A 21588-nucleotide genomic window follows, 5' to 3' on the forward strand; every position below is an offset into this window, starting at 1 on the left:
AGTAGCGGGAGGCGCTGTGGGCAGGAGAAAGCTCCGTACTGGGAAGGAGGCCGTAGCATTACTGTTACGGGGAGCCCCCGGCGGGGAGGCGGGGAAGGCACCAGCGGGTGAGGGAGCCTCGGCCTCCTCTTCGCCTCGGCCGCTAGGGGCGGAGCCGTCACCGTCTCCAGGCAGAGTCCACTCCGCAGCCCTGGTTTTTGCCACCTGAAACAAAGCGGCGGACTCACCTTTCGCGGGGATCCCGAAGCCTCGGAGCGCCCACCTTCCCGAACAACGCCCAGCGCGCAGGCGCGGAGGGCCAGGCGCCCCGCCCTCACCCGCTGCGCCGCGGCCCGCGCAGGCGCAGCGCCCCAGCCCGGTCCCCGGCCGCGCCGCGCTCCCCCCGCGGGAGCCGAGCGGGGCCTTCCCCCGCCGCCCCGCGTATTTTGGTCCGCGACCGCGGCGCGTAGTCTGACGCGGACGATTACGTCACTTCCGCCCCCTCCCGGGAGGTGGTGCTGGGCCGGTGGCAATCCCCGGGAGGGAGCCGCAGGAGTACGACGGAAGATGGCGACGAGCGGCGGCGAAGAGGCGGCGGCAGCAGCGCCCGCGCCCGGGGACCCGGCAACGGGGTTGGACACGACCCCGGGCTGGGAGGTGGCTGTGCGACCCCTGCTGTCCGCGTCCTATTCCGCCTTCGAGATGAAAGAGTTGCCGCAGCTGGTGGCCTCAGTCATCGAGAGGTACCGGGCGGCGGCCCCGGCGGGGCGGGCGTAGGGGCGGGGGGAGGGGAGGTCGTGCGGGGCGGTCTGGACCCGCTTCCCGGGCCGCCTCCTGCCGCTCGGGGACCCCCGGCCCGGCCGCGGCTTCGGGGCTCCCGGGCGCCGGCAGACGAGGGCTTGTCTGGGGTTCTTAATGTCAGCCCATGTAAATCATCCGTGCCTCAGTTTCTCTCCCGAGCAAAACTTTTGAGGTCCCCCTCCAGGAGGGCGTGGTCGGACCTGTTTGCGAGCGACTTCGCGATGCACCGCGCTCTTAGGGCACTGTCCCCGGGGCTCCCCCCTGTGTTAAGGTCAAAGCGCTGATGAGTTTGCATTTCTCGCAGGCACTCGTGCCCCTAGCCTGGGCCGGCGCGGAGCCCGGGCTTTAAATGGGAGACCTACCACATAATTTAATAACGGTCTTCCCGTGGGGCTGTAATCACTGGGGCACGTGCTGTTTCTGTGACTGCGGCCACTAGTGACCACTGAGGACTCTCTCTTCGGGTTGCACCGACTGTATATTTCCACCGGGACGGCCTTGGATTAAAAACATTTAGGTGTGTTAGTCCAAAAGGTCATTTCCCCCCCACAAAAGGCGCTTTATTTCTCTCTGCATAACATATCTTCGGACTCTTTGACAGATGGGACTGTTTATTGGCTCGCTGTTACATGGTTCTTTTTGTACAGAGATTCTCAGGTTGTGAGAGTTGTGTTAATGAGGCGGGGCTTGCCTCTTCCTGATTTAGGTTCTCAGAACAGTCTTTCATTAGTTTCATGGTAAGTATGTCTTTAAAGCTGGTCTCACTTTCATTTTTTCGGGCCAACCCGTCAGCAACTCCCTGCAGTCGCTAACTGGGTCATTTAACCTTCATGCCAACAAGAGTATGTCTCATTGTTATCCAGAAGGTGAGAAATTGCTATTTGTTACTAAAGGAAGGCCCATGGTTTGACATATTGTTTATTATAGTGCTTACTGTTAGGTTTGTGTTGCTTTGGATGCAGTTTTTAGAAATACTGTAGTGAAATAATGGTTGGGTTTGGTAATAGTTTGGTCACAGTTAACTTTACAGCTGGATTGTTCTGTCTAAGTGTTAAGCCAAGAATGTTCCCAAGATGTAAACAAATATCAAAGGTATTGCTCTTAAATGATGTAGCCACTTATTAGCTGTTTTAAACATTTGGATTGGTGGTGTTTTTCCCGAGTTACAGTCGCCATGCTGTTTAGAGTGGACAGTGCTCCACGCTTTAGAACGTCTGCTTCTATGTCTTTGTGGACATGAGCCGAGCAGGTTGTGAGTCGTTTGAGGACACCCTCCTGTACATCTGGGATTCTGGGCCCGAGCCGTTCAAAACTGTGATAGTTGAGCGACTCCCTCCAATCTGTAGAAGGAGCCAAAACCAAACACATTAAAGTAGGTTTGAATTTTGCCACATAAGTAATAGTGGCGCCTCTCCCACACCCTCCGTTAGGTAGGGTAATCAGCTGCCTGTGTGTACGGCCTCGAAAGACCTTCAGGGTTTAGAGAAAATGTCCAAAGTTATGGCTGTCTAGCAGCCAACTTTTATTGGAAGGCAAGATCTTTGAAGTCTCTGTCCTGGTTTTTGGGGCTCAGTTACCTTTGCAAGCCTGTTACGTATCCTTGTCAGGGTCTGTGAGAAGAATATGATCTTAAGAAAAATTTCCAAAAGAAACATCTGGCTTAAAAGTTCTTTGCCGTTGAAACAACTAAACGTATTAAATGTGCTGTTTGGTGTAGAGCGGAGGCTGGCACACGTTTTCTGTAAGGGGCCAGACGAGTACGTGTTTCCGAGCCATGTAGGCTGTGTCTGCGCGAGGCAGCTCGGCCGTCGTGTTGGGAAAGCAGCCTCGCAGGACAGATACGTGGTAGACAGGTGGGCGTGCCTGGGCTCCAGGACCCTACTGTGGACACCTCAGGATTTCATAGGATATTTACGTTAAAAAGATTCCGCTTTTCATTTTTGCAACCATTAAAAATACAAAATCCATTTACAAAATTTTATTGAATTTATTGGCATGACATTGATTAAGTTATATGGGTTTCAAGTGTACACTTCTCTAATATGTCATCTGTATTGTGTGTTCACCACCCCAGGTCAAGTCTCCTTCCATCACCATTGATTCCCCTTCACCCTCTTCTCCTTCCCCACCCCCTTGCACACTGGTGATCCCTAGACTGTTGTTTGTTCTGAGGGTTTGGTTTTCTTTTTGCCTCATCCCTTCACCTTTTCCACCCATCCTCCCAGCCCCCTCCCCCTCTGACAGCTGTCAGTCTGTTCTCAGTATCTGTGTGTCTGTTTCTGCTTTGTTTGTTAGTTTATTTTGTTCACTAGATTCCACAAAGCCATTCCTCAATGTGGACGGCACCAACAGGTGGTTGGCTGGATTTAACTTGCAGGCCATAGCTTGACAGCTCCTGATTTGTAACACAAAAATTAGTACTGTGCTATCAGTACTGTGTTTCTCAAGTTTTTTTTTTTTTTGCTTTTCAAAATATAAAGGGAATTGAGGGTGTCAGGATTATGGAAGTATTTCTTAAATGTGCAGCTGTGGTCACTGAGCACAGGGCCAGGTGAGAGCCAGCACTGTGCCTGCGCCCAGGCTGCCACTTTCCTTCCGTGGTTGCTGCTGCCATCTGCTGTGGTTCCTGCGCTTCTTTCTGTTGTTGTGTCTGCTGTGCTTTTCTTTCTTGCTTCCGGGGGTCTTCTGTTTCTCTGCAGCGATCTACTGCTCTCTGCTTCCCTTTTTGATGTCCTACTTCTGTCCCAGCTCTTATTTTTCTCTCTGGCAGCCATTGGAATTAACCCATTGAATTCCTTCTTTTTTTTTTTTTACTCTGGGGGTCAATAACAAATGTCTTAAGAGACTGCTTAGTACTCTACCATTGTGCTTTTTGTCCCTGTTCTTTCATACTTTCATAGTTGGAATTGACCTTTCGGTTAGAAGAAATGGTTGATTTAAAAAAAATTCCTCAGTTCAGACCCTGTTCAGCTTGGCTTGGTAATCAACTGTGAAACGAAGGAGGAGTAGATTGGCATGGGTAAATTGGGAAGGTTCTCTCAAAAGTGTCACTCGGTTTTTAAAAGAAAAAGATTCCTGAGTTTACTTACAGGGGAGTTTATTTCTACTGCCTGTTGCCGGTATGTTTTTAGGAGTAAGGATCGAAAGTCTTTTGAGCACCATTGCTTTTCCAGACCAGAGATGGAGCTGGAACTGGCTTAATGGAGCACACACTTTATGTGGAGTTGGTTAGTGTAATTGCTGAAGGTAGCCTGATGTGTTAACGAACTATCAAACCCAGAGTTCCTTTCTTAACTCCGTGCAAAATAGTGGCGAGTGCGACTGTCGGGGGACAATTTGATTGGCTCTCGGTAGATTACAAAAAGATTTCTCTTTCCCCTGAGCCAGTCAGTCCTTCCTAGGCTGTCCTGGCCTCCTTAGTGACAAGCCTGAGTCCCTGCCTCCCCAGTTATTAGGTAAAATTTAGGCCAGAGGGACCTACTTGGGAAGGCAGAAGCTGTTACAACAGCTTCATCAGATAACACTCAAAAAACCTTGGAAGGGAGAAAGGGATGCACTGGTGCCGTGATTTTTGGATTTCTATGCTGTAGGACGTAAGTTTGTGATTGCTCTGCAGGGGAGACAACCCACCACCAGGTGATGGAGTGTCATCGTGCGGTTGGTTCTGGGCATGGGCGCTGTTGCCCCGTCTCAGTGTCACATCCACCAGGGGCGGTGTCTTAGCTCAGAGTGAGACGTGAGGTGAATCCTTCCTCTTTTATTTTGCTCTTTTGGATTTCTGCCTCTTCCTAAACAAACTATGTGTTTCCAGACCCTTCCAGTTCTTTTTTACACACTTGTAGATTGGATCCCTCTGATCTGGCTGCCGGGCTGCTGCTCCCTGGGGTCCTCGGCGTCCCCTTCGCTCTGTACGGAGTGGGAACGCCTGTCTTCCCACAGTGTTTCAGACTCGGGTGCTGCTGTTGCCAAGTTAGAAAAGGCAGGTGTTAGCCCTGGCTGGTGTACCTCAGTGGATTGAGCTCGGGCCTGTGAACCAGAGGATCACTGTTTGATTCCCAGTCAGGGCACATGCCGCAGGCCAGGTCTCCAGTAGGGGACACATGAGAGGCAACTGCACATTGATGTTTCTCTCCCACACTTTCTCCTTCCCTTCCCCTCTCTCTAAAATAAATAAAATAAAATATTTAAAAAAAGAAAAAAAAAGAAAAGGCAGGTGTTTGAAGGAGAACACCCAACACTCGGAGGAGAGAGATATTTTTGAAGTATTTTAAATTTTTCTTTCTCTGTGTTATATTTGCCTTCAATTTCTTTATTCTTTTCCTTCCAACCTCACTTCTTGCTCTTTGTTCCTTGTTTCGAGTCTTTGCATCCTCTGGTGCCTTCATCAGAGTCTCAGTGCATGAGGGTGGGGCCAGGAAGTGTGGCAGCGCATCTTTAGTAGGTGACTCATAGGCACTTGTGTCTTCAAAAGCAAGTGATGAGACCTTGTCCTTGGCCACATGTCCTCTCCCTCCTTCCAGGGCTTATGAAGTTAATTTCCTTGGGTTTATCCTTAGTTTGCCCTTAGCAAATTGTACGTGGAGCTCGAGACTTCTCCGTGCCTCCCGCCCCACCCTAGTGTCCATTGCCCCAGTGCATCCTGGTTCTTTATTGGAGTAAGGCGGTTGTGCTGTGGCTGTTGTTTCCGGGTAGGGTGTCCGGTTCGTTAAATCAGAGTGGGGCAGCATCGGACCAAGCAGTTAAGTGGGTTTGTTACTTTTGTTGGAGCTGCGTCACTGTTTGGGAATGAAAGCAACAGAGTAAGTTCATCCTTCGGGTGGCAGTTTTTCTCTTAGTTTTGGTAAAGCCTATTCAGCAGAAAAACACGGAGGTAAGCGGCTCTGAAGTTTTGCAATAAAGCAAAGAAGGTATGCAGCTCGGTAAAATACATTTAACTGTGGGGAGGAAAAACTTTAGAACAATGAGTAAGAAAGTATAAGGATGGAAGTGAAGGAGCAACTAAGTAAGTGTCCTCGCCAGGGGGTTTAATGGGAGTTTTTTGCTGAATATGGTATGATCCTTGTCAGTGTGATGGTCACTAGAAACTTCGAGTGGTACTTGGTTTAAAGTTTCTTGTTTCCTCCTTTTTATTCATCTGACAAATAGGGAGAAATGACCATTTAGTGGGCAGAAAGATCCCTGTACATCCGAAGTGCTCCATAAATATATGTTCTTAGTTGGTCCAAGATAAGGAACTGACCTTTGATAAATCCTCATTTATTCAGGGTAAATCCCCAAATAACAAAGCGTTTGCGATGCCAGCCTTTTAAGTGCTGTCTAGGGTGATTCATCAGTCGTGTTGGCACCTGCTCAGTGTTCAGCTTGTCTTTTTGGCTCCTGTGTTGATTTGGCAGGTGGACGCGTCCTCACTGTTTCCCTCTCCCTTTCTGGCTGATACTTCTGATTAGAGAATCAGCTCGTTGAGGAAACTATGTGGCCACACTGCTGGCCTTTTCCATTTAACGGGATACATTTTAGTCTTTTTGTTGCCTTCTTGTTTCACAGACTGCAGATTAGCATCTGACTGGGTAGAGAGAGTGATGAAAATGTATCCAGCTTTTAGACCTAGTTGAGCTCCAGGCTTTCACAGAAGAGGGAATTTTTCCGATTGGGATGTGGTTAAAAATCACTGAATTTGTTGTGATCTAGCTGTATCCCACCAGGAAGGTGGGGTGGGGTGGAAGAGAACTCTGGTACCTAGTGAATTTTGGATTTTGTCACCAGTTAGAGGATTTCTTCCCTGGAGAAACTGTTTTTAAGTTATTACATTATGGGCTAGCCTTGTTTGGTCTTCACAAGGGGTCACAGTAACCCGTATTCCTACCAACAGTATTTTAAGTGCTCTTGTCTACCCTTTCTGGCCAGCACATGGTATTGCTAGGTTTTAGTCTTCGCCGATCAGTAATATAGGACCAAATGGTGTCCCGTTCATGATTTCCTCCAGCCTTTGCCATTCACTAAGCCAGATACTTTGGACAAGTTACTCAATTTTAATTCTCTAAGCTCCACCTTCTCAGTCTTCAGTATAGGGATGATAACAGTGCCTTCCAAGCAGAGTTGCTGCAAGGATTGAGTGAGATGCTGCCTATAAATGAGGGGTAAGGTCTCTGGCATACGGTAAGCCCTGAATAAATCTTGGCCGAATTGCTCTCTTCGCAGTGAGTCCGAAATCCTCCAGCACGAGAAGCAGTATGAGCCGTTCTACTCGTCCTTCGTCGCACTTTCCACGCACTACATCACCACGGTTTGCGGCCTCAGTGAGTGTTCCACTCTCGTCGCTCTCTTTCGAGGGCATGTGAGTGGGGGGTTGTGTGTCTCCCTGGGGGGGGCGTCCGAACAAGCTGGTAATGCAGTCTGTGCTTCCCCGCTTCTGACTGTTCGTCCCAGAGTGGGGACAGTGGGGACAGTGGTCAGTGTGGTAAGGCTCCGGGAGCTTTCCACCTGGGCCAGCCAGGAGGGATTTAAAAACGACTTCGTTTGGACACCTGCTTCATAACCCACTCGGTTACCCTTCTTTACCTTCTTAATCAGCAGTGTCTTACTGATTTCATAACTGTGATTGCTAGTGTGCTCATTTCTGGGGTGGGTGGGGGGATAGGTGGATAGCAGCCTGGGTTAAGCAGCCACAAACCAAGGGTCTATTTTTTACTTGGTGTTGGTGAGTGAACTCTCTTTTTGTGTTCTCTGGTATGTGAAAATATTTCACTTTCAATTCCCCATCTTTAAACTTTTTCTAATCAAAGAGTCACCAAGCCCCTATTTTCCATTATCTGGATTTTTGCGTTTTCACATTTTTTAAAATCCTAACTCATATAGTTCTGAAAAACTGTAATGATTTGTTTAGTTAGTTTCTAAGCAACTGAACTGAAAGGAAGCTACAGGATTGCTGAGCAATTTTGTGTCCAGTGCTGTTTATTATAGGCACTGGGCACTGGTGAAAGAATCACTTTTAGCTTGAAGAAACTTTGTGTAGGAAGCTGCTTGCAAAAGGCATTAGAATCTATGGGGAAAAGAAGTCATACATGCTAGTGGTTAAGGGCGTGAACTCTGGAGCCAGACATCCTGAATCTGACTCTGGCCATGCCATGTGGGCAAACCATTTAGCCTCCTGTGGCTGTCGATGTTTTTAAAAAGGAGGAAGAGCAGATAACAAAAATACCAACATCATAGGGTTGGTTTAAGGATTGAGTTAATGTATTTGAAGTTCTTGGTACTTAGGGTGATGCATATCTCATTAGAATTATCTTAGTTTGTAGCAAATATAAGATAAGTTGATTTGTAGGCATTTAATGAGTATCAATGACCAGAAGCCTTGGGTTGTTGGTTCTGAATAATTCTTATCATAGAAATATTGGAACTGTTGGATATATGGAGTAGGTATCCAGAGCATCGGTCCATGTCTTGTCTGATATGCTAACGGTGAGGGTTAAGTGCGTTTACAGATGTTTGAGGTGAAGTACAACTTGTTGCTTTCTCAGTCCCGCGGAACCAGCTTCAGTCGGTGGCAGCAGCCTGTAAAGTCCTGATTGAGTTTTCGCTCCTGCGTCTGGAGAATCCCGATGAGGCTTGTGCTGTGTCCCAGGTGAGAGGGGCGGCCCGTTTCTGAGTCTCCTTTTGAGGTAGGATTGTGGAGTGATGGAGAAGGGCTGTCGCAGGGCAGGGGCTGGTGGACTTGTTCTGTCATAGGCCAGATAGGAAACACTTGGCTGACCATCCAGTCCCTGCCGCAGCTAGTCTCTGCCTCTCGGCTCTGCCTTTGTACTGTGCAAGCAGCCACAGACGGCACGTGAATGAACGAGCATAGCTGTGGTTTGGTAAATGTCATTCACAAAAACAGGCAGTGGGCTGAGCGGGGCTGCGGTGTTCCGGTCTCTGGTATAGAGAGGGCTGCAGAGGCTGTTACAGGGGTTCCAGTTACGTGCCCACAGGGCCAGGCGTGTGACACTGAGTAAAGCGTGCTCGCTGAGATGGGTGCATGCCCTGCTCTGAAGGCCAGGCACTCTTTGGCTCCAGCTCACTCCTGTGCAGCAGTCAGCTCAAAGGCTCATTACTGTAACCCGCGATGATTGAGAGATAAGAAGTCCAGATTTGTATGTTAAGCTTCCCGTGTTTGAAAAAGTTAGCATTAACTTCAAATTAAAAACCAGCAGCGTGTGAGAAGAGGAAGACAAATGTGCAGACCAGTGTGGTCAGGGGCCCATCAGCTTCTGATTCCTGCTTCAGTGTTTTCTCCTAAGACTGCAGTCCTGGGTAGGAATCTGCATTTGGCCTGGTGCCAGTTAGAAGTCTCCAAAGAGTCAAATCTTCTAAAAGATGTATTTGAATTTTTTTTTTTTTTTTCCAGAAACACTTGATCCTCCTCATCAAGGGCCTGTGCACTGGCTGTAGCCGACTAGACAGAACCGAAATTATCACGTTTACAGCGATGATGAAATCAGCCAAATTGCCACAAACAGTGAAGACGCTCTCAGATGGTGGGCGCTCCTTTGCCACTTCCCTGGCCCACTTTTCCTGCTTTGCTTTCTGGCGGTGCTCTCCTCATCCCCCTGTTTGCTTTCATGTTTCATAGTGGAAGATCAGAAAGAGCTGGCCTCCCCGGTGAGCCCAGAGCTGCGGCAGAAGGAGGTCCAGATGAATTTTCTGAACCAGCTGACGTCAGTTTTCAACCCTAGAACTATAGCGTCACCATCCATAGGCCCTCAGACTCCGGTGAGTTACTTCAGCCAACGTCCTTGTTAAGGAGCTGAGTCTAGAAAATATAACAAATGTACTTTATATTTGTGATTTAAAATGATGTACATGCCTGGGGTAGGAAAAAAATTGAAGAATACAGACCAAAAAAAAAAAGTAAAACTCACTTTGGCTCCTCCTGTCTAATTATTACTATTTTGGTGACTGTTTTGTAACATTTCTCAATGTAAATAAACATACAAAGAGCATGCTTGCTGTAACATGCATCACCCTCTAGTAGCTGTGGGATATATCCATATTTGAAGCTATGTGCTTCTCCCCTCCTTGGGGAAAATTATCGCGTGCTTTCCAGCGTCAGAGAGGAGTCTGTCCCCATCACCTGGGGGTTCTGAAGAGGGTCCATGGAGCTGCTGCCTGGTGCGGACAGTCGGTTCGGTTCCGGGCCCCAGGGCGGCGTCAGCAGGCGAGGGTGTCTTGATAGGCCTTTCGTATGCTTTGTTTTTCTTCAGGTGGAAGGAGAAAGCGATGAGCAGTCATCCACAGACCAAACCTCTGCTGTCAAAACCAAGAATGTGTTCATAGCTCAGAATGTGGCTAGTCTTCAAGAGCTTGGTAAGATGCCTAATTGTTGGCAGAAAGATGGTTCCTCTGCTTTCAAAAATTCCTTAAGTGGAAAAGAATCAGACACAGGCTCATTTGTAAGGTCAAGCTTTTTCATTAATTCAGGTGGCTCAGAGAAGCTACTGCGTGTATGTTTGAACCTGCCATATTTCCTACGCTACATCAATCGGTTTCAGGACGCTGTGTTGGCCAATTCCTTCTTCATCATGCCCGCGACAGTGGCAGATGCCACTGCTGTTCGTAATGGGTAAGGTGCTCCAGGGGACTTGCACTTTCCATTCCAACGCTGTCCTCAAAGAGATGAGCTGGCTATTTCTGTGTTGTGCCTACTTTCAGATTATGGAAGCAAGTGATTCACAGAGACCCTTATGTCGTCTTCTCTCTTCCAGTTTTCATTCACTGGTGATTGATGTGACCATGGCATTGGATACCCTCTCTCTACCCGTGCTGGAACCTCTCAATCCTTCTCGTCTGCAGGACGTGACAGTCCTCAGCCTGAGTTGTCTCTATGCAGGTGAGAAGTTGCGATGTCTGATCTCACTCTCTCAGTTGGCACAGGTGTACTTTCCAGAGACCGTCAGGTTCTTCTGGGGCGTCTGCCTTTGCTTACTCCCTCCCCCCAGGACCCTCTAATATTGTTTCCAGGTGGAAAGAGGTCCAGATAGGGTAATCCTGTAAGTTGCCTATTGTTCAGCAGCTGGCGTTGTGTTGTGAGCATATGTAACTCCATGGTGTGTGCAGATAGTGTCTGCTGTGTGAAAAGCAGAATGCAAGTACTGTTGGGGTATCGAGGTGAATGGTATGTGGTCGCTGCCCTCAAGGAGCCTGCGCCTGAGCAGATGGACCACGTAGTGTAGACCCATCTGTCTGAGTAGATGGGCCCGTCTGCTGTGGAACAGGAGATGCCAAAGGCAGCACGACGAGTATAGCGCCCTGGGGCACACAAAGAAGGGAGCGATGGAGCGATGGAGCCTTGCTGTGGGGCGGCGTGAGGAGGGCTTTGTAGAACATGTGGTGTCTGTTTATACCGAGACACACGACACATGTTCTTCATGCCTCCACAGGATCCCCTTTCTCTCTGTTGAACATGCTTCCGTGGCAGTGGGGCCTGACAGCTGATGTTTACTCTTTTTTTTTTTTTTTTAAATTTTAAATTATTTATTTATTTATCTTTCAAGGGGAAGGAGAGAGGGAGAGAAACATCAATGTATGGTTGCTTCTCATGCATCCCCTGCTGGGAACTGGCCCCTGCCGGGAATTGGCCTGCAACCCAGGCATGTGCCCTGACCGGGAATCGAACCGCGATCGTCTGGTTTGCAGGCCCAAGCTCAAGCCACTGAGCTACACCAGCCAGGGTGTCACTATGACTTTTTAACCCCTGGTTTTAAGTAATCCTAGTTCGGGATGTCTTGGAAGGTATAACAATTTCTGCTGTTTACTTGGTTCTGTAAGTGAGGATTGAACAGCCTCGGAAACCTGACCTTGGGTGCACCAAGAAATTGCTGAAGTTAATCATCTTCCTACATTCTTTGAACAGCTCATTCTGAATATCTCTGTTCAAATAGGAATCTAAAGATAAAGGCACTCTCCACCAGGGAAGTCAGTATTCCCAAGGAACTGAGTTCTCTGATGTGTCGTGCAGGGCAGGAGGAATTTGGCGTGGCTAACTCTAGGCCAAGGCAAAAGCAGGGCCACAGGTATTCTAGGGTTTGGGGAACATACTGGGATATATGTGTATTAGTGAGTGTTACAACCGCAAAGAAAGTAGGCCGGGTCACCGAAGGCCTAGAAATGCACTGAGTCGCTGGGACCACACCCTGTAGACGGCAGAGATGGCGAAGATGCCAAAGGGCGGCGTGATCTGAGCTGTGCTTTAGGAAGAACGTCTTCGCAGTCACATGCAGGGTGTTGGGTGTGGGGAGGTGCCGGCAGCACAGACTCTCTAACACGGAAGGACGCACGCATGGCCTGAGCTGGAGCAGCAGCGGTGAGAGTGGAGAGCTCAGGGCACGTGTGGCCACATGCTCTCTCCACACCCAGCATTTCCGGCGTTTGCTTCTTAGTCCTCTGCCTTTTTTCTTGGCATTTTAAAATTGGGGATTCAAGGCCCTGGCTGGTGTATGCTCAGTGGATTGAGCTTGGGCCTGCGAACCAGACGATCGCGGTTCGATTCCCAGTCAGGGCACATGCTTGGGTTGCAGGCCAGTTTCCGGCAGGAGCCAGTTCCCTGCAGGGGATGCACGAGAAGCAACCATACATTGATGTTTCCTTCCTCTCTCCTTCCCTTCCTCTCTAAAGATAAATAAATAAAATATTTAAAAAAAAATTGGGGATTCAATCATTTCAATTTTCTGGGAATTTTTCTTTTTTTAAGTAACATCTTTATTCTTTAAGGTTTTATTCATTTATTTTTAGAGAGAGGGGAAGGGAGGGAGAAAGAGAAGAAGAGAAACATCGATAGGTCGCCTCCTATATGCGCCCCAACCAGAGACTGACCCGCAGCCCAGGCGTGTGCCCTGACTGACCGGGAATGGAACTGGTGACCTCTTGTTTTGTGGGATGACGCCCAACTGACTGAGCCCCATCAGTCAGGGCATCAGTTTTCAGAGACTTTCTTAAATATCACATGGATCTCAGTGTATTCAGTCAGTAAGGATTAAAGATTCTTTAAAAATTCTTAGTTGGGTTTAAGATTCCCAGATTTGATTTGTTGTTGAAATTTAATCACTTGGGGTCATATTTAAATGTGATGTTTTCAAGAAAAACTAAATATGGGATTTTCCCCATAATCTTAAGAAGTTCTTTTAAAAAGTGTTTAAAAATTAATGGATTTTACTTTTAAAGCAGTTTTAGGTTTAAAAAAAAATTGAGCAGATTTTACAGAGTTCCCATACAGTTCCTTTCCCCACACACAGTGTCCATTGTTAACACAGTGCATTAATATGAGGCACTTGTTATAATGGAAGTAATATTGATATGTCATTATTATTTTTTTCTGTTTATTTTTAATCACTACTTTTTTATAACTCCTTTATTTTATTTTATTGATTATGCCATTACAGTTGTTCTAATTCCCCCCTTCATTCCCCTCCACCCTGCACACCCCCCCCCACTATTTTCCCCCCTTTAGTATATGTCCATGTGTCTCAAGTTCTTTAGATTCTATATTTCCCCTACTATTCTTGCCTTCTCCCTATTTTCTACCTCCTGTCTATGCTACTTATTTTTTGTACCTTCTCCCCCCTTCTCCTCCCCCTATTCCCATGTTGCTAACCCTCCATGTGATCTTCATTTCTATGGTTCCGCTCCTGTTCTTAGTTTGCTTTTGTTTTAGGTGTGGTTGTCAATAACTGTGAGTTTGCTGTTCTTTCACTGTTCATATTTTTTATCTTCTTTTTCTTACATCTAAGTTCCTTTAACATTTCATATAATAAGGGCTTGGTGATGATGAACTCCTTGAATTTGATCTTATCTGAGAAGCACTTTATCTGCCCTTCCATTCTAAATGAAAGCTTTGCTGGATAGAGCAATCTTGGCTGTAGGTCTTTGGATTTCATGACTTGGAATACTTCTTTCCAGCCCCTTCTTGCCTGTAAGGTCTCTTTTGAGAAATCCGCTGACAGTCTGATGGGTACTCCTTTATAGGTGACTGTCCCCTTATCTCTTGCTGCTTCTAGGATTCTCTCCTTTATTTTAATCTTGGCTAATGTAATTATGATGTGCCTTGGTGTGTTCCTTCTTTGGTCCACTTTCTTTGGGACTCTCTGAGCTTCCTGGACTTCCTGGAAATCTATTTCCTTTGCCAGACTGGGAAGTTCTCCTTCATTATGTCTTCAAATAAGTTTTCCACTTGTTGCTCTTCCCCTTCTGGTACCCCTATAATCTGGATGTTGGAACGTTTAAAGATGTCCTGGAGGTTCCTAAGCCTCTCCTCATTTTTTTGAATTCTTGTTTCTTCTTTTCTGTTTGGCCATTTTTTTCTTCCTTTTGGTTCACTCACTTGATTTGAGTCCCAATTTTCTTCCCATCACTATTGGTTTCCTGTGCATTTCCCTTCATTTCAGTTAGTTTAGCTTTCATTTATTTGTTCCTCTAATTTGTGACTAAAATCGACCAGTTTTGTGAGCATCCTGATCACCAGTGTTTTGAACTGTGCATCTGAAAGGCTGGCTATTTCTTGGTCGCTTAGAATTATAGGCTCTGGGGATTTGAGTTCTTCTTGAGCCATGTTTTGGTCTCTTCACACCTGTTACTTATGAGGAGCGGGGCCCTAGGTGTTCTAGGGCGGGGCAACTCCTTCACTGGGTTGTGATGCTGTGCATGGGGGCAGGGTCAGAGAGGGGCAATGGCGGTCCTCTCTGCTGCTTCCCGCTGCTGTGGCCTGCGTGGTCTGTCTCACTGCTTGCTTCTTTGCTGGTTTATCTGTGCACGAATGTGTGACTGCAGTCAGCCTTCTTGCGCCCTCACTGGGTCCGCCTGTTGCTACCCCACACCTGGGATCTGGCCATGGCTGCCTGCGCACCTGGGTCAGGAGAGCTTTCCTGTGCGACCCTGCTCTGCTGCTGGCTCCGCCCCTCTTACCAGTCTGGTGGAATGGTTTGTTGTTCCGGGACTTCCGTATAGTTCAATTTTCTGTGTTTTGGCTGCATTTTTGTTACTGAAACTTTGTTGACTTTAAACTTGGTTGTGAGAGGATGCACAGTGTTTCCACCTATGCCTCCATCTTGGCCTGATATGTCATTATTAACTGAAGTTTAGATTAGGGTTCCCTCTTTATGTAGTAGTTATGTGTATTTTGACAGGTGCATAATGTTATGTATTCATTTTCATTGTCTCTTACAGAATAGTTTCACTGCCCTAAAACCCCTTCATGCTCCTCCTAGTAATGCCTCTCCCCTCTCCCATCCCCAGTCTCTAGTAACCACTGATGTTCCTGCTGTCTCCGTAGTTACCTTTTCCAAAACGCCCTGCAGTTAGAATCAACTGTATAGTATGTAGTCTTTTGAGACTGGCTTTTTCCCCCCTTAGAATATGCATTTGTTTCCTCTGTGTTTTTATAGCTCATCTCTTTTTATTGCTTTTTATTTGTATATGAACCACAGTTTGTTATCCTTTCAACTTTTGAAGGATATTTTGATTGCTTCTGTTTCTTGGCAGTTATGGGTATAGCTATAGTAAGTATTTGTGGGCAGGTTTTTACGTGGACAGAAGTTCTCAGCTCATTTAGGTAAACACCTAGGAGTGTGATTGCTGGATCATATGGTAGGACTATGTTTAGTGTTGTCCATATGGAATTTACTTTTGGCAACAATAAAATCACTGAATAGATTGTGATCAAGTTGTGTTTTTGTTTCAGTTTTGGTGGGTTCTCGGAACCATACCAGGATTAGAATTTGTGTGTCTTTTTTTCAGGCGTGAGTGTGGCAACCTGTATGGCCATCCTTCACGTGGGCAGCGCTCAGCAAGCGCGGACAGGGTCCACGAGCTCCAAAGAAGACGACTATGAGAGTGATGCAGCTACGATCGTCCAGAAATGCGTAAGCCAAGCCTCCGGGCCTGCGGGTGCCCTGGTGGTTCAAACGAGGGAACGTGGGCAGTCATGCTTTCCTCTGTGACAGAGGAAAGGACATGGAGTGCTCTCCACACCCCTCCCCCCGGTAGTGGGTCTCAGAGGTAGGCATTTGGTTTGTGTATCTGGCAGGTTGCACTGCAGAAAGCATGCAGTGTTGTGGTGGCAGTGACCTTGTGAAAGATGAGCCACTCAGTCAGCATGTATATTTGAGGGCTTCCTACGTGTCAGTATACATAGAGTAGAGACGTACGGTAGTTTCAGATGGTGATATCAGATAGCGATAAGTGTGCAGGATGAATAACCGTGATAGAAAGCAATCTGGGTGTGTCACCTTGGGTTGGGTGGAGGGAACACCTCTGGGGTGCCATGTGAGCTGAGCTAGAAGAGGGAGCCAGTGCCACGTGAAGAGGAGGGGAAGTGTGACAACTGTGTCACTGGTCTTGAAGCTAAATTAATTTAGGTAGGATTTAGCTTTTATAATATGTCTGCTTGCTCAGATTTCTCTGTATGTTTGATATTGGACAGCTTGAAATCTATGATATGATTGGACAAGCAATCTGCAGTTCCCGCCGGGCTGGTGGAGAGGTAAGAGGCACGTCTCTGCTACGTGCAAGTCTTGTGGCCTCTAAGATGTGTTCTTCGCTTGTAACCTGTAAGAGGTGTATGTTCATATTTTCCCATGTGCCTTTTTTCAAAGACGGTTGACATTCAACATTATATTAATTTTAGGTCTCTTACACCTTTTCCAACAGCGCTATCAGAACTTCCAGTTGCTGGGTGCCTGGTGCTTGTTAAACAGCCTGTTCCTCATATTGAACCTCAGTCCTACTGCCTTGGCTGATAAGGGGAAAGAGAAAGACCCACTGGCCGCACTCCGAGTCAGAGACATCCTTTCTCGTACAAAAGAGGGTGTGGGCTCTCCTAAACTGGGGCCTGGCAAAGGGTACGTGTGTCTCTGCTCACTGCTCTTGCTTTGTTCTCTTTCCACCATTTTCTGTCCATGGGGACCAGCCTCCCTCCTCGTCTCCGCATCAGTAGGAAAACGTCCCTCCACGCCCAGTTGAATTTCACGGCCCGATGATGATCACGGGCTGCTGTCTCCACATCAGAGCTGTGTGACTTTGGATGAATCACTCATTTTTTTCAGTCTTGTTCCTCATATGTAAGAAAGAGAAAATTCCTGTGTAATACATATTTTAGGATTTATATGAGGTTCACATCAGGAAGCAAAAGCTTTTGTATAATGGGCTCAGTTGATTTGGAGGTGATTGCTCCTCTTGCGTGTTTACCTGTAAAGAAAGGGTTCTGGGTCCTGGCTGGTAGAGCTCAGTGGATTGAGCGTGGGCCTGTGAGACGAAGGGTTACCAGTTCGATTCCCAGTCAAGGCACATGCCTGGGTTGTGGGCCAGGTCCCCAGTGGGGGGTGCGTAAGGCACAACCACACTTTGATGTTTCTTTCCCTCTCTTTCTCCTTCCCCTCTGTCTAAAAATAAATAAATAAAATCTGATTTAAAAATTAGAGGGTCAGATCTGTCAGATCCTCCTGGCTTCCTGAAACATTTGCTGCTGTTTTGATGAAATCTGGGCCTCAGACGCCACCGCTAGGGAGTAGGTAGAGGTGTGACTTGTGTGCTGCTCGGAGTGTGTTCTCCAGGGCAGGCGTTTCTGGGTTTTACCTTTTCACTCCGTCCCAGCCGCGCGGTAGGCCCTTGCTCAGGAGCTGGGGATCTGGCACAATCAAAGCAGTGTCCTTGCCTTTGTGAGGTTTGTTTTCCAACTGGAGCAGTATGTCTGCGTGCTCAGATTTCTCTATGTTTTTTATTGGACAGCTTGAAATCTATGACATGATTGGAGCAAATATACTAAGTTCACAATAGATTACATGTGAGTGTTCTAAAGAAAAATAAGCCAGAGCAAGGGGCTGTTATTTTAGAGTGGTCAGGAGAGGCCTCTGAAGACCAGATGTGGAGAACACGTGTGAAGTGACAGAGTGAGCTAAGCAAATATTTGGGATAGAATGTGCAGGTTTTGAGGTAGAAGTGTAACTAGGCATTTTTGAGGCTCAACTGGTTCAGTATGGCTAGGATGGGGAAATTGAGGGGGGAGAGTGGTAGAAAATTAGGTCAGAGAGTTAGCCAGGGGCCAGATCACTTAGAGCCAAGTGTAATCCGTAGGGGTGCCAGGGTGTCAGCATCGGGTGGTGTGAGCCGATTGATGAGTGATTCGGGAATGCAGCTTCTGTGTGGAGAAGAGACTGCAGGGTCAGTAGGAAAAGGGGGGCAGAACAGTTAGGAAGCTAACGCATCACTCCAGACGAGAGAGGAAGGGGCTCGGGATAGGGTGGTGGTGGTGAGGGCAGAGAGGAGGTCAGCTCAGGGTATGTTTTGAAGGTATAGTGGATGGGATTTACTGATGGCTGGGATGTTGAGTGAAAAATATGACATCAGCATTTCTGGTGTGAGAAAACCTGGGTTGTGTAATTTCTGAGCTAGGGAACACTAGCTCAGGAGTAGATAGGGAGGCAGCGAGGGGCAGAACCAGAGTTTATTCTTGGCCATGCTGAGTTCGAGATGAATGTCAGACCTTGATGTGAGGTGTTGAGTAGGCAGTAGGGTATGTGAGTCTAGAATTCAAGGAAGAAGTCAATTCTGGATCTCATTCAACAAGTTATTCACTGGGTGTCTTCTCTGCCCCAGGCTCTGTGTTGGTCTGGAATGCTTTGATGAACAAAACAGTAGACATCCCCAAGAGACAAAGTTGATAGATATCTGCATGAATATCACCTTGTGTCAAATTGTATCTAGAGTGCATTGTAATAGTGCCATTTGACCTTGGTCAGAAAAATCAGGGCAGGCTTCCCTGAGAAAGCGTTCTGAACTGGGCATTGGGACGGTTGGCAGTACACTCATGCGTAACGTTTTGGACGACAGCAGACTGCACGTGCAGTGGTGGTGCGTAGACTGTATACCTAGGTGTGCTGTGGTGCACGTCGTCTACGTTTGTGCCAGTGCGCTCGGTGATGCCCACACAATGACGAAACTGCGTTTCTCAGAAGGCGTCCCTTCGTTAAATAGTGCATGACAGCCAACTTCAGGCAGAGGGAGCCGTGGCTCGTGATATTGGGAGTTTATCCTTGGTCTTGGCCTTGTGAAGAGAAATGGGAGAATTCCAAAAAGTTCTTCTATTCTTAGCAGTAGCAGTTACATATTAAAAAATGGTCATTGTTTCTTGAGATTTAAAATGAGTACATGTACAAATTTATAAGCTACAAACCATGAGAAAGGGAAAAAAAGGTCACCTAAATTAGTAAACATTCTGTCAGACATTTTTCTGTGCACATATATAAAATATATTTACAAAAATAGGATCACTTATAAAATATTGTTAATACCTTTTCAATGAACAAACTATGTAAGTTTTAAATGGCTGACTGTATTTCACTATATAAATATTGTGATAGTGAAATATACCATAGTTAACTAATTACCTTCTTAAACACTTATTTAGGTTGTTCCAAGTTTATTATTTTGATAAACTGTGTTTTTTAAATCTTCTAAAACACAAATCTTTTTTTTAATATATATTTTTAAAGATTTTATTTATTTATTTTTAGAGGGGAAAGGAGGGAGAGAGAGAGAAATATCAGTGTATGGTTGCCTCTGGTGTGTCCCCTGCCGGGAACCGGCCTGCACCCCAGGCATGTGCCCTGACTGGGAATCAAACCGCGATCGTGTGGTTCGCAGGCCCGCACTCAATACACTGAGCTACACCAGCCGGGGCTAAAACACAAATCTTTGTGAACTCATTTAACTATCCCCTTGGGGTAAAATCCTAGAAGTATAATTGTTAGGACAGAAGGTGCACTTATTTAAAAATTTGAGCCCTGGCTGGTGTGGCTCCGTGGATTAAGTGCCAGCCTGCAAACCAAAGGGTCACCAGTTCAATTCCTAGTCAGGGCGCATGCCTGGGTTGTGGGCCAGCTCCCCAGTAGAGGGTGCACGAGAGGCAACCGTGCATTGATGTTTCCCTCTGACTTCCTTTCCCCTCTTTCTAAAAATAAATAAATGAAATCTTTGAAAAAATAAATGAAAAGTTGAAATGTGTACCACGCTGCTCTAGTTTGCCTTCCTGCCGCTGTGTGCACACGTGCCCCCTTTCCCCAGGTTCTCTTCGATGGTGGATATCATTAGTGTTCATGTTTGCTGACATTGGAAGTGAAAGACATCATTGTATTGCTCTAATTTGTGTATATCTTTGGTTACTGGTGTGATTGTGGTCCTCTTCACGTAGTTATTGCTCATCTTCATTTCTTTTGTAAACTGCCTATGTCCTTTGCCCCGCTTTTCTCTTTAGTGTTTGTCCTTTTTTCGTACTGATTTACATGAGCTCATTGTATGTTAGATACACCAAGTCTTTGTCATGTGATCACTTGGACAGAAAGAAAAAGTTTTATAGAAGTTGGTCATTTTTAACGTTTCCTTCTCAAAAGAATGACTTTTAAGAAGTTCAGATACCATTTGAATGTCAGGGTCTTCACATGACCCATTGCTTCACAGTTCCCATTTAAAATGGACTTTAAAGTTTCCATGGATTTTGAAGTTTCTAAAGTCTTGAAGTTCTTAACTTAAAGCCAGTGGATCCTTAGGCAGCCTGTGGTTGGGTTTCAGGGAAATTGTGTGCTTCTGAGATTAAAAGCAGATTCCGTGGGTTTTTTTTCCCCTGGGAGCAGTTCCACAGATTCTGAATGGGGTCTGGGGCCCCCAAAATGGCAAGATGCTCTTTGTTTAAGGTGGTACTTCATTGTGAGTTATCTAAAGGCTTGTTCCTTCCTTGTCTTTGTGTAGGCATCAGGGCTTCGGGGTGCTCTCAGTCATACTGGCAAACCACGCTGTCAAGCTGTTAACATCCCTCTTCCAAGACCTGCAGGTGGAGGCCCTGCACAAGGTGAGGGGCTGCGTTCGGGGGTCGGCAGAGTGCCGGCTGGCCCGCTCTGGGTAAGCTGGCTTCAGCAGTCAGATCAGTTGGTTGTTTCCTGGTGACTCACAACGTTGATTCTCTTTTGATGTTTGCCTTCAGGGTTGGGAGACGGATGGTCCCCCTGCGGCCCTGAGCATTATGGCCCAGAGCACCTCCACACAGAGGGTTCAGCGGCTGGTCGACTCTGTCCCGCTGACGAACTTGTTGCTGACATTGCTCTCAACTTCCTACAGGAAGGTGGGTGGGGTCATGCCATGGGTAATTGGGAATCTCTTGTATAAGAGAAACTTCCCAAAACGAGTAAGACTGGCTGAAAGCTGTGACCTTTATAATGCCAGATGGGTGGTGATCATTTTACAGATGACAGGGATTCTTAACCGATTCCAGATGATTCTTAAATGATTTGGCTCTGCTGTTGGTCATTAGCAGCGTGATACATACTGCCTATGTAGGTGATTTGTGAGGATTGGCTGGAGTGAAATCACACAGGACACCACGGAGATACTCCCTTTTCAATTCTTGTCTGCATCTCTGGTCCTGGAGTGCTTTTGTAGGAGAAGGCCATGCGAGTCCTGAAGGGAGCTAGTAGGAGAGCTACTGCTTCTTGGATGTAGAAAAATAGAATGAGATGGAGAGAGCGTTTTGGGTGGGGGGCGGGGTGAGGTAGGAGGGTCCCTGTGCGGTTGTCGCCGGCCCCACCGCCCTCACTGCCCGCCCAGGCCTGCGTCCTGCAGCGGCAGAGGAAGGGCTCCGTGAGCAGCGACGCCAGCGCCTCCACCGACTCCAACACCTACTACGAGGATGATTTCAGCAGCACGGAGGAGGACAGCAGCCAAGGTAGAGCCCCTCCTTTCTGTCCCCCAGCAGGTGGGCCGCGGGGTGCGGCAGGGAGCGCCCGAGGTTCCCCT

The 21588-nt window shown here is 47.1% G+C and overlaps 1 protein-coding gene across 5 annotated transcripts in view; it reads left to right on the top strand.

Moving 5' to 3' along the window:
• The first annotated feature begins 484 nt into the window (after positions 1 to 484).
• The window catches only part of UBR4 (ubiquitin protein ligase E3 component n-recognin 4), a 119150-nt gene continuing 98046 nt past the window's right edge, over positions 485 to 21588 (top strand). For 3 of the 5 annotated variants that reach the window (XM_037045055.1, XM_037045059.1, XM_037045057.1), the window contains exons 1-14: positions 486 to 722; positions 6979 to 7076; positions 8298 to 8401; positions 9164 to 9293; positions 9389 to 9528; positions 10020 to 10122; positions 10237 to 10378; positions 10521 to 10645; positions 15544 to 15668; positions 16229 to 16288; positions 16456 to 16646; positions 20548 to 20647; positions 20780 to 20917; positions 21400 to 21517. In XM_037045055.1, the coding sequence (XP_036900950.1) occupies positions 547 to 722; positions 6979 to 7076; positions 8298 to 8401; positions 9164 to 9293; positions 9389 to 9528; positions 10020 to 10122; positions 10237 to 10378; positions 10521 to 10645; positions 15544 to 15668; positions 16229 to 16288; positions 16456 to 16646; positions 20548 to 20647; positions 20780 to 20917; positions 21400 to 21517 (1750 nt within the window). In that variant the 5' untranslated portion in view covers positions 486 to 546. Of the gene's footprint in view, positions 723 to 6978; positions 7077 to 8297; positions 8402 to 9163; positions 9294 to 9388; positions 9529 to 10019; positions 10123 to 10236; positions 10379 to 10520; positions 10646 to 15543; positions 15669 to 16228; positions 16289 to 16455; positions 16647 to 20547; positions 20648 to 20779; positions 20918 to 21399; positions 21518 to 21588 lie in introns of all 5 variants that reach the window. The other 2 variants (XM_037045056.1, XM_037045060.1) reach the window with 2 other exon arrangements.

This window comes from Sturnira hondurensis, unplaced genomic scaffold, assembly GCF_014824575.4.
Source record: "Sturnira hondurensis isolate 20B ecotype Veracruz unplaced genomic scaffold, ASM1482457v3 Scaffold0004257, whole genome shotgun sequence".
Taxonomy (NCBI): Eukaryota; Metazoa; Chordata; class Mammalia; order Chiroptera; family Phyllostomidae; genus Sturnira; species Sturnira hondurensis.